At 43.4% G+C, this 12,707-nt stretch overlaps 1 protein-coding gene across 5 annotated transcripts in view; it reads left to right on the forward strand.

Annotated features, from left to right (window-relative positions):
- The window catches only part of prdm10 (PR domain containing 10), a 146,750-nt gene that overhangs the window by 111,945 nt on the left and 22,098 nt on the right, over window positions 1-12,707 (forward strand). For all 5 annotated transcript variants that reach the window (XM_073029612.1, XM_073029616.1, XM_073029617.1 and 2 more), the window contains 2 exons: window positions 5,546-5,725; window positions 9,199-9,309. In XM_073029612.1, the coding sequence (XP_072885713.1) occupies window positions 5,546-5,725; window positions 9,199-9,309 (291 nt within the window). The remainder of the gene's footprint in view (window positions 1-5,545; window positions 5,726-9,198; window positions 9,310-12,707) is intronic.

Here is a 12,707-nt window from a genome sequence, read left to right on the forward strand (position 1 = left end):
TTTTCTTACTCTTTTTTATACTCCTCAAGCATCTTATTTCCTCCCTGTTGCCTATACATGTTATACATTTCTCTCTTCTTCTTTATCAAAGTTCCAACATCCCTAGAGAACCAAGGTTCCTTATTCTTTTTCATTTTGCCTTTAGCCCTGACTGGAACATACAAACTCTGCACTCTCAAAATTTCTCCTTTGAAGGCCTCCCACTTACCAATCACATCCTTGCCAGAGAACAACCTGTCCCAATCTACGCTTTTTAGATCCTTTCTCATTTCTTCAAATTTGGCCTTTTTCCAGTTTAGAACTTCAACCCGAGACCAGATCTATCTTTATCCATGATCAAGTTGAAACTAATGACGTTATGATCACTGGAACTAGTGTTCCCCTGCACACACTTCCATCACCTGCCCTAACTCATTTCCTAATAGGAGATCTAATATTGCATCCTCCCTAGTTGGTACATCTCCAGGCCGGGTCTTCACATACTGCGATTGTGACTCCCGTCTCCCCTTCCCCCACCACCACTCTGCAATCCCCTCTCCCTCAGATCCCATCGTCAGCTCCTGGGCCCTCAGAGGCTCCATCTTCCTCTCAGCCCAACCCTTCCCTCTCCACTGACACTACCAGCCTTCCTCCCCCCTCTGATCCCATCTCTCATCCGTGCCGGGTCTTTACCATTCCCTCTGACCTTCAACTCTCTGAGGCAGAGCGATCTGTCCTCATTAAGGGCCTCACCTTTGTCCCCCTTCGCCCACACCTCAGTGAGTTCTGCGTACACCATGACGCTGAACTCATCTTCCGCCGGCTCCGTCTCCGAGCTTACTTCTTTGACAAGGACTCTCCTACCCCCACCGATGACCCCTTCTCCCGTCTTCAACCCTCCTCCTCTTCATGGACACCCCGCTCTGGTCTTCTACCTGCTCTGGATCTCTTTATTGCTAATTGCCGACGGGACATCAACCGTCTTGACTTCACCACACCCTGTTCCAATTCCAACCTCACTCCTTCCGAACGCTCTGCTCTCCGCTCCCTCCGCACCAATCCCAACCTCACTATAAAACCTGCTGATAAGGGGGGAGCTGTTGTTGTCTGGCATACTGACCTCTACCTGGCCGAGGCACAGCAACAACTCTCTGATACCTCCTCTTATTTACCCCTTGATCATGACCCCACTAAGGAGCACCAGGCCATTGTCTCCAATACCATCACCAATCTTATTAGCTCTGGGGATCTCCCATCCACTGCCACAAACCTCATAGTTCCCACACCCCGCACTTCCCATTTCTACCTCCTACCCAAGAACCACAAACTTGCCTGTCCAGGTAGACCTATTGTCTCAGCTTGCTCCTGCCCCACTGAACTCATTTCTGCATACCTTGACACTGTCTTATCCCCCCTTGTTCAATCTCTTCCCACCTATGTTCGTGACACTTCTCATGCTTCGAATTTTTTCAATGATTTTAAGTTCCCTGGCCCCCTCTGTCTTATTTTCACCATGGACGTCCAGTCCCTATATACCTCTATCCCCCACTGAGATGGTCTCGAAGCTCTTCGTTTTTTTTTGGATTCCAGACCTAACCAAATCCCCTTTACCATCACTCTCCTCCGTCTAGCGGAATTAGTTCTTACTCTCAATAATTTCTCCTTTGGCTCCTCCCACTTCCTCCAAACCAAGGGTGTAGCCATGGGCACCCGCATGGGTCCCAGTTATGCCTGCCTTTTTGTTGGCTTTGTGGAACAGTCCATGTTCCAAGGCTATACCGGTATCCATCCCCCTCTTTTCCTTCGCTACATCGACGACTGCATTGGCACTGCCTCTTGCACGCATGCTGAGCTCGTCGACTTCATTAACTTTGCCTCCAACTTTCACCCTGCCCTCAAATTTACCTGGTCCATTTCCGACACCTCCCTCCCCTTTCTTGATCTTTCTGTCTCCATCTCTGGAGACGGCCTATCTACTGATATCTACTATAAGCCTACAGACTCTCACAGCTACCTGGACTATTCCTCTTCCCACCCTGCCTCTTGCAAAAAGGCTATTCCCTTCTCACAATTCCTCCATCTCCGCCGCATCTGCTCTCAGGATGAGGCTTTTCTTTCCAGGACGAAGGAGATGTCTTCCTTTTTTAAACAAAGGGGCTTCCCTTCGTCCACCATCAACTCTGCTCTCAACCACATCTCTCTCATTTCCCGCACATCTGCCCTCATCCCATCCACCCGCCACCCCACTCAGGATAGGGTTCCCCTTGTCCTTACCTACCACCCCACCAGCCTCCAGGTCCAACATATAATTCTCCGTAACTTCCGCCACCTCCAACGAGATCCCACTACCAAACACATTTTTCCCTCCCCCCCCCTTTCTGCTTTTCGCAGGGATCGCTCCCTACGCGACTCCCTTGTCCACTCGTCCCCCCCCATCCCTTCCCACCGATCTCCCTCCTGGCACTTATCCTTGTAAACGGAACAAGTACTACAGCTGCCCTTACACTTCCTCCCTCACCACCATTCAGGGCCCCAGACAGTCCTTCCAGGTGAGGCGACACTTCACCTGTGAGTCGGCTGGTGTGGTATACTGCGTCCGGTGCTCCCGGTGTGGCCTTTTATATATTGGTGAGACCTGACGCAGACTGGGAGACCGTTTCACGGAACACCTACGCTTGGTCCGCCAGAGAAAGCTGGATCTCCCAGTGGCCACACATTTTAATTCCATGTCCCAGTCCCATTCTGATATGTCTATCCATGGCCTCCTCTATTGTCAAAATGAATCCAAACTCAGGTTGGAGGAACAACACCTTATATACCGGCTGGGTAGCCTCCAACCTGATGGCATGAACATTGACTTCTCTAACTTCCGTTAATGCCCCTCCTCCCCTTCTTACCCCATCCCTGACATATTTAGTTGTTTGCCTGTTCTCCATCTCCCTCTGGTGCTCCCCACCCTCCTTTCTTTCTCCCTAGGCCTCCCGTCCCATGATCCTTTCCCTTCTCCAGCTCTTTATCAGTTTCGCCAATCACCTTTCCAGCTCTTAGCTTTATCCCACCCCCTCCGGTCTTCTCCTATCATTTTGCATTCCCCCCCCCCCCCCCACTACTTTCAAATCTCTTACTATCTTTCCTTTCGGTTAGTCCTGACGAAGGGTCTCGGCCCGAAATGTCGATAGCGCTTCTCCCTATAGATGCTGCCTAGCCTGCTGTGTTCTACCAGCATTTTGTGTGTGTTGTTGTTGGTACATCTATATATTGATTTAGAAAACTTTCCTGAACACATTTCACAAACTCTAACCCATCTAGACCTTTAACAGTATGGGAGTCCCAATCAATGTGTGGAAATTTAAAATCCCCTACAATCACAACTTTCTGTCTCCTGCAGTTATCTGTTATCTCTTTGCAGATTTGCTCCTCCATATAAGTGGTAATGGAAATAATTTTTCCTCTCAGTACGGCTTTCAATGTATCCCATAAGATCACTGGTGATGTTTCTCCTGTGTCATTAAGGTCTAGGTATTCTTTAATTTCTCCCTTTATTCTCTCCATTACTCTCTGGTTATTCAGTATATGTGAATTTAACCTCCATAGTGTTTTCCTCATTTTCCTTTCCAGAATTAGAGACGTAGAGACTGGGCTATGGTCCGACAGATCAATTGTTGCAATGTTACATTCTTTTATCCTGAATCTATGTTAAATATAAAAAAAAGTCTATCCTTGAATAAGCTGAATGAGGGAAGGAGTAATGTGTTACTAGTGGGGTGTAATTCCCTCCACACATCTATTATTCCCAACTCTTCCATCAATGATTTCAGTTTCCTAGACAGAGGTTTATTCTGAATAACTGTTCCTGAATAATCTAATACAGGGTTTAACCTGTTATTAAAATCCCCTCCACAAATTACTACCCCTTGAAAGCTAGCCATTGGGTCAAAAATGTGTCTATAGAATGACCATTCACCACCTGGTGGAGCATAAACATTCAGAAATGTTATTTCAGGACCTTCTATTCTTCCTGTAATCTTTACAAATCGTCCATCCTTGTCTTTAGTCTCTGAAATATGTTTATAGTTAAGAGCACTTGATATTAAAGTAGCTAATCCTCTTTTGTGGCTCAGTTTATATGATGAATAAAATACATGCTTGAAGCCCATTCTTTTTAATTTTGCATGTTCAGATTGGCTCATGTGGGTTTCCTGAAGGAAAGCTATTTGTGCCCTCTCTTTTTTCAATTTAGACATAATCTTATTTCTCTTAATTTGATTCAAAACTCCTGCACTTACTTTCTATTGTCTATTGACATGGTGAGCTGAAAGGGCCCATTGTGATGCTGCATGACTGTCACATTTTTTGTGGCAAAGGTGTGAAGCTGTCAGAGCTGCTGCCTCATACCAGGTTTAATCCTGCTTTCTGGTGCAGGTAGTTTTGATGAAGTAGAGAGTATTGAAGGACTTAGAATTGACAAAGAAGTGGCAAATGGAATAGTGTTGGTAGAAAATTCAAAAATCTGAGGTGTAAAGGGACTTTTGGAGCCCTCGAAGGTTAATTTGCAAGTTGAGTCGGTGGTGAGGAAGGCAAATGCGATGTTAGCATTCATTTCAAGAGGGCTAGAATGTTAAAAACAAGGATGTAATATTGAGACTTTATAAAGCACTGGTGAGGCCTCACTTGGAGTATTGTGAGCAGTTTTGGGTTGAAACTGGAGAGGGTTCATAGGGTGTTCATGAAAATAATTCCAGGATTGAAAGGCTTGTCATATAAGCAGTGTTTGATGGCTCTGGGCCTCTATTCACTGGATTTCAGAAGAATGAGGGGGTGACCTCATTGAAGCTGATGGAATATTGAAAGGCCTTGATAGAGTGGATGTGGTGGAACAGACTTGATGGGCCAAATGGCTGAAATCTGATCCTATGTCTTGTGGTGCTGTCTGTGCACGTTCTATTGTGGCTGCTTGGGTTTCTTCTAAACCCTTCAGTTTTCTCCCACATCACAAAGATGTTTTGGCTGATGGGTCAATTGGCATCTGTAAAATTACCGCTGGTAGGTGGGTGGCAGGAGTTTGTAGGCCAGTGAGAGGCAATGGGTTATTGGGAAATAAGTGGGAATTATTAGTATTAATGGAATTAGTTTGAGACCAAACAGGTTTACAGGTAATAGGGAAAATGGCACTGCCTATTTTGAAGAAATGTGAGAAATATAATTGATAAATTACTTTTCCTTAATTGTACAAAATGTTTTGTTACTTTTAATTAAACAGGAAGAATATGGTGATCTGGTAAGTGACTGAGTATGAAATGGGGAATATCATAGTGCCATTACTTCAATTGGTTTGAGAAGAAAGAATGCAAATTGAGAACCTTGAAGGCGCAGTCTTCAATCAACAACTAATAATTTGATTGATTTCTTGAGAACTTTATTGATTTTGATGTGATGCAAAACTACTTCCCTTAATGAAACTATAGTGAGATCCTGATCAATAAATGAGACAATGTCCATACAGTGGAGATGCTTCTTCCAGTACAATGCTACCAAGTACTGAGCCATGCTCTCTTTTTTTTGGCAGAGAAAGGACAAGTTGAAAGAGCACATGCAGAGAATGCATAATCCTGAACGAGAGGCCAAGAATGCTGGGCGCATCCACAAGTCAAAGCCTTTCAAACCTAAGATCCCTTCCACAGACTACGAGAGTTTCATGTTCAAGTGCCGTGCCTGTATGATGGGCTTCCGTCGGCGTGGGATGCTGGTCAGTACTGGGACTGTTGAAACACTAGCTCAGTGATTCTGTATGATGTCATATGCTTTCACCTGTTGCATTAGGTTGCATAAATTAACTACTCTACATTGAAACTGTGACCCCTGGTTTCAGACTCCTCCACCAAAGGAAATGGCCTCCCTGCATCCACATTGTTGAACCTTCTAAGAATCCTAAGTCTCAGTGGGGTCACTTCTCATTCTTCTAAGCTCTCAGTGGAATAGAGGCCTAGTCTATTATATTAAGCTTTCCTCATATTACAGGCCTTCCATCTCAGGAACAAGTCTAGTGAGTCTTTGCTGCAGTGGGTACTGTGTATCATTTTTAGGTAAATTGTATATATAGTCTGTCCCTGGATAGCGAACAGGCTCTGTTTTGCAGACTTCCATACTTTGATTTTGTCCACAAGTCAGTAAATACACAAAAATCAGTTGATATGGTAACCAGAACTCCACAGCAAATGGTATTGAAAGCACATAAGACTATTCAGAAAGACCAATTACTAATAGGGGAAAGGGAGGAAACTAGTTCTGACATTCATAGGAGCAAGTGTGCATGCTTATGTTAGACTTTTGAATTTAATTATATTACCGTAGATTTCGCACTACAGAGCGCACCTGATTAAAAGCCGCTGGCTCTAATTTTAGAAAGAAAATCAATTTTGTACTTGTACAAGCCGCACCGGATTTTAGGCCGCACCAGATTTTAGGCCGCAGGTGTCCCACGTTGTAATATGAGATATTTACACAGAAAGATATTACACGTGAGGATTTTTTAACTTTTAATTAAATCCATATGGTAACATAAACAAATACATATTGCAAATGCTTTTTTTCGAACCGTGCCTGTAACGCGGCTACTTTTAAATATACGTTGCGTATACTTTTTTACTGAACAACATTCCAATATCTCCTAACGACTGGTAAAAAATATATATACTGCAGCCTACCAGGAAAAGTTATTGATCGCCTTTAACTTAAAAGCAGCGTTTCGCTCGGGTCTAATGCCCCCACCTTCCCGTTTATCGCAAACCGGTATTTCCCACAAGACGCGGCGAAACCGGATGTGACGTCATAGCATCCCGGGATGTAGTACAGAAAACAAATATAGTTAAAACACTTCTAACTTTAACTAGAAAATACTAACAAATGAATTACTAAGCGAAAATATTATAAACTAAATAACTGCCATAAAGGCAGCACAATGCTTTTCTTCGAGTGTTTTCCATGTTGATGAGGGTGAGTACAAATGACTGATTTAAAATAATTTAATTGTGAAAGTGCGCTTGATTTATCGTACAATTTCATTGGACCTCTGTGAACTACTCATCAATTTTATTGGTCTACTGTTACGAGGCAAAATGTTTTTGGCGGCATGAAAAAAAATCATGCATTAGCCGCACCGTAGTAAAGGCCGCAGTGTTCAAAGCTGTTCAAAATGTGGGAAAAAAGTAGCGGCTTTTAATCCGACATCTACAGTAATAGGGAGCTCGTTTGTATGTACAGCTTGTTGGGTGTTCATAACCCAGGGATAGTCTGTAACATTCCAGGTGTGATCTAATTAAGGCTTGAATAATTGTAGTAAGGCTTCTATGCTTTTGTATTCAAATTTGCAATAAAGGCAAACACATTTCCCATCCTAATTGTTTAGGAGCTGCAACAGAAACAATACTGGATATTTTCCATTGCCACTAAAATGGGGTCTGTGAGGAATGGCAAAACATGTTCTCATTAAGTAGAAATTAGCAATTTCAGGATTTTTATAGTACCCCCCTTACCAGACAGTGATGCAGCTTGTCAAAATGCTCTCCATGGTACACCAGTAGAAGTTTTTGAGTGTTTTAGGTGACAAACCAAATGTCTTCAAATTCCAAATGAAATACGGCGGCCTTTATATCTGCATTGATATGCTGGGATCAGGTTAGATCCCAAAATTGCTCATTCTGTTCACTTCTGATTCCTCTATGAGGTTTGATATGTGTTCCTATGCCTTGTGCTTCCTGAAGTCCACAATCAACTGACGTTGAGTGCAAAGTTATTGCTGCGACACCACTCAACTAGCTGGTATATCTCGCTCCTGTATGCCCTCTCATCTCCGTCTGAGATTCGAACAACGGTTGTGTCATCAGTAAATTTATAAATGGCATTTCTTAAACTTAATTAGAATAGTGTAACAGGGTGAAATGGGTCAGATTGGGAGCAGGAAGAATTAACATAAAAAGGAACTGAAAGGTCAAGGTTGTGTTTGCGGACTGAATAGAGATGATCTGTAAGTCAGTCACCTCATCTGGGTTGAATGTACTCCAGTTCAGGGGTGACCACACTGAGCAGTGAATTCAGTGCATTAAATGGAAAATTCAAGTACTTCAATCCTTCACAGATGGAGCATTTGTAATCCTGGATGATGCATTATCAGTGGGGACGGGAGAGGTTCCGGAGGATTGGAGAGTTGCAGATGTTGTTCCATTATTCAAGAAAGGCAGTAGAGATAGCCCAGGAAATTATAGACCAGTGAGTCTTATTTCAGTGGTTGGTAAATTGATGGAGAAGTTCCTGAGAGGCAGAAATTATGAACATTTGGAGAGGTATAATATGAGGAATAGTCAGCATGGCTTTGTCAAGGGCAGGTCGTACCTTATGAGCCAGATTGAATTTTTTGAGGATGTGATTAAACACATTGATGAAGGTAAAGCAGCAGATGTAGTGTATATGGATTTCAGCAAGGCATTTGATATGGTACCGCATGCAAAGTTTATTGAGAAAGTAAGGAGGCATGGGATCCAAGGGGACCTTGCTTTGTGGATCCAGAATTGGTTTGCCCACAGAAGGCAAAGAGTGGTTGTAGACGGGTCATATTCTGCATGGAAGTCGGTGACCAGTGATGTGCCTCGGACCTGTTCTGGGACCCCTTCTCTTTGTGATTTTTATAAATGACCTGGATGAGGAAGTGGAGAGATGGGTTAGTAAATTTGCTGATGACACAAAGGTTGGGGGTGTTGTGGATGGTATGGAGGGATGTCAGAGTGGGACATTGATAGGATGCAAAACTGGGCTGAGAAGTGGCAGATGGAGTTCAACCCAGGTAACTGTGAAGTGGTTCATTTTGGTAGGTCAAATATGATGGCAGAATATAGCATTAATGGTAAGACTCTTGGCAGTGTGGAGGATCAGAGGGATCTTGGGGTCCGTGTCCGTAGGACACTCAAAGCTGCTGCACAGGTTGACTGTGTGGTTAAGAAGGCGTACGGTGCATTGCCCTTCATCAGAGCCAAAGTGTCCAAGCTTGTGGTTAGAAGTATGTTGCCATTTTCTCTCATTACCCATAGAAAGTTGAGTTAGTGCAGATGTACACCAGACTGTCAGACGTGGTGCTACAATAAGCTGTACATTGATGTGTCATTCCGAGGGGAATGATCTGTCAAAGAAGCTGCAGTTTGTTCTTATTGCACTTTTTCTGTTTTTCAGGTGAATCATTTGTCAAAAAGGCACCCAGATATCAGGATAGATGATGTGCCAGAGCTAACGTTGCCCATCATTAAACCAAACAGAGACTACTACTGCCAGTACTGTGACAAGGTAAGGCTTTTTATAGATGTGACAAGGCTGCTGTCGGTATGGAGCTGCCTTGCATCAATAGTGATTCTATTCTTACCAACTCAGTGAATTCCTGGGATATATTATTAGGTACACGGTGTTCTTTATCTTCAAAAATGCATCAGGGTGTACCAGGGATTGGTATTATGACCATTGCTTTCCTCCTCAATCTCACAGGCAGGTCACCTACGTATAAAGTAGCACAATTTCATTATTTACTTGTGGTGCAAATCTTGGCAACATTGTAAATATTGAGGCTTCAGGAAAAGATAAGAATTTCAGTGAAGTAAGTGTATTTGTGGATAAATGTAATGTGGATATTTGTGCAGTAATCCATGGGAGGGTCATATGGGGAGGTGGTATAATCTAAGCAGGAATGTTCTGAGCGTGTGGAAGAACAGTAGGATCCAGGTACATGTATGTATTCACAAATCCTAAAGGGTAGCAGGGCAAGGTTAAAAGGGTAGTTGAAAAAGTTTGTTAGATAACTGGCTCTGTGTACAGGGCATTGAATACCAAGGGAAGGAATCTGTGCTGACCTTTTAGAAATCAAAGAATTGAGCTGGGCTATGGCATCTGTTCTGGGTCTGACTCTTGAGGAAACATGTGGAGACCTTGGAGTAGGTTATGAATACTAGAAAGTCGATCAGAGATACCCCTTCAGCTCTGAAAGTGTGATCTGCTATTTATTAATTCCTTTTCCCCCATATTCTTCCTTCAGTAACCAAAATTCTTAACAACTTTCAGAGTTATAGAAAACTTCATCACAGAAACAGGCCCTTCAGAGCATCCAGTCCGTGCCGAACCATTTGAACTGCTTACTGCCATCGATCTATGCCTGGACCATAGCCCTCCATACCCCTACTATCCATGTACCTATCCAAGCTTCTCTTGAATGCTGAAATTGCATCCCCCCACTTCCTTTTGCAGCTTGCTCCACACTCATACCACTCTCTGAGTGAAGAAATTTCCCCTCGTGTTCCCCTCAAACATTTCACCTTTCATCCTTAACCTATGACCTCTAGTAGTAGTCTTACCCAAACTCAGTGGAAAATGGCTGCATGCATTTACCCCATCTATACCCCACATAATTTTACATTACCTTTATCAAATTTCCCCTCAATTTTCTATGTTCCAGGGAATAAAGTTTTAACCTATTCGATCTTTCCTTATAACTCAAGTCCTCCAGGCCTGATAACATCCTTGTAAATTTTCTCTGTACTCTTTCAATCTTATTGACATCTTTCCTGTAGGTAGCTGACCAAATCTGCACACAATACTCAAAATTAGGCCTCACCAAAGTCTTGTACAACTTTAACATAACATCCCAACTCCTGTACTCAATACTTTGATTTATGAAAGCCAACGTGCCAAAGTTTTCTTTATGACCCAGTCTACCTGTGATGCCACTTACAATGAACTATGGACCTGTATTCCCAGATCACTTTGTTCTACCACACTCCTCAGTGCTCTATCACTCACTGTGTGACATCTACCCTGGTTGGTCCTACTGAAGTACAAAACCTCACACTAGTCTGCATTAAATTCTGTCTGCCATTTTTCAGCCCATTTTCCAGCTGATCCAGATCCTGCTGTAAGCTTTGATAATCTTCCTTGCTGTCCACTACACTCCCAGTCTTGGTGTCATCCACAAATTGCTGATCCAGTTTACCAGATTATCATCCAGATTGTTGATATAGATGACAAATGATAATGGACCCAGCACAGATCCTGTGGCACTCCACTAGTCACAGGCCTCCAGTCAGAGAGGCAATCATGTACTACCACACTCCGGCTTCACCCACAAAGCCAATGTCTAATCCAGTTTACTACCTCATCTTGAATGCCAAGTGACTGAATCTTTTTGACCAACATCCCATGCAGCACCTTGTCAGAGGCCTCACTGAAGTCCATCTGACATCCACTACCTTGCCTTAATCAACTTTCCTGATGACAATGTCAAAAACTCTTAAGATTGGTTGGACACGACGTACCAGGCACAAAGCCATGCTGACTATCCCTAATCAGTTCCTGTCCATCCAAATACTCATAAATTTGGTCTCTTAGAATACCTTCCAATCACTTTTCCACAACTGATGTCAGGCTCACCAGTTATTCTTATTTCCTGGTTCATTCTTCGGGCCTTTCTTAAACAGTGGAACAACATTGGCTCTCCTCCAATCCCTCACTAGTCACTAAGGCTGATTTAAATATCTCTGCTAAGGGCCCTGCAATTTCTGCACTCGCCTCCCACAGGGTCTGAGGGAACACCTTGTCAGGCCTTGGGGATTTGTCACCCTGATTTGCTCAGAACAGCAAACACCTCCTCCTCTGTAGTCCATGACCTCACTGCTGATTTGCCTCTCTCTGAGCCCTTCTCCTGAGTAAATACAGATGCAAAAAATCTGTTTACAATCTCCCCCTTCTCTTTTGGCTCCATGCATAGATTAGCGTTCTGATTTTCCAGAGAACCAATTTTGTTCCTTACAATCCTTTTGCTCCCAACATATCTTCACCTTGTCTGCCAAAGCAACCTCATGCTGCCTTTTAGCCCTCCTGGTTTCTTAAGTGTTCTCTTGCATTTCTTGTACTCCACGAGTACCTCATTTGTTCCTGTCTGCTTATATCGCCTGTGCACCTTTTTTAACCTTAACCAGGGCCTCTATCTCTAGAATACCAAGGTTCCCTCAACCTGTTACCCTTACCCTTTATCTGACAGGCACATACAAGCTTTGTGCTCTCAAAAATTTCACTTTTGAAGGCCTTCCACTTAACATTTACACCTTTGCCAGAAAGCAGCCTGCCCCAATCCACACTTGCCAGATCCTTTCTGACGCCATTTCCGATCCTTTCTGACACCCTTTCTCCGATTTAGAATCACCACCTGAGGACCAGACCTATCCTTTCCCATAATTACCTTGAAACTAATGGCATTATGATCGCTAGATACGAAACGTTCCCCTACACAACCTTCTGTCATCTTCCTTGTTGCATTCCCCAATAGTATATCAAGTATCGCACACCTTCCCCCAATAGAAAAACAAATATGTAAGCAAGAGACACCAAGTTATTTGACTAGTATCCAGATTGTTTTGACTATTGATCTGGAGGTGTGAGTTTGAATCCCCCTGAGGATTTCAAATATAAATAATGAATGGACCATAAACACAAGTTCTTCCAGTAAAACCCTGAATGAATAACTGGGCAGTACTAGTAAGGGATTTTGAGTGCCTTAACTGAGCACTGAATCAGACAAGGTTTCAACCAAAGGTTCTGAGTCTGATCCAGGAAAGGTCGGGCCTTTGCTGCATTTTAGATGCCCGCGGTCCTATTCTGAATGATTCAGCCCTTCTCCAAAGGAAAGGAGCTGTTCCATACAG

The sequence above is a fragment of the Hemitrygon akajei genome, chromosome 26 (assembly GCF_048418815.1).
Source record: "Hemitrygon akajei chromosome 26, sHemAka1.3, whole genome shotgun sequence".
Lineage (NCBI taxonomy): Eukaryota > Metazoa > Chordata > Chondrichthyes > Myliobatiformes > Dasyatidae > Hemitrygon > Hemitrygon akajei.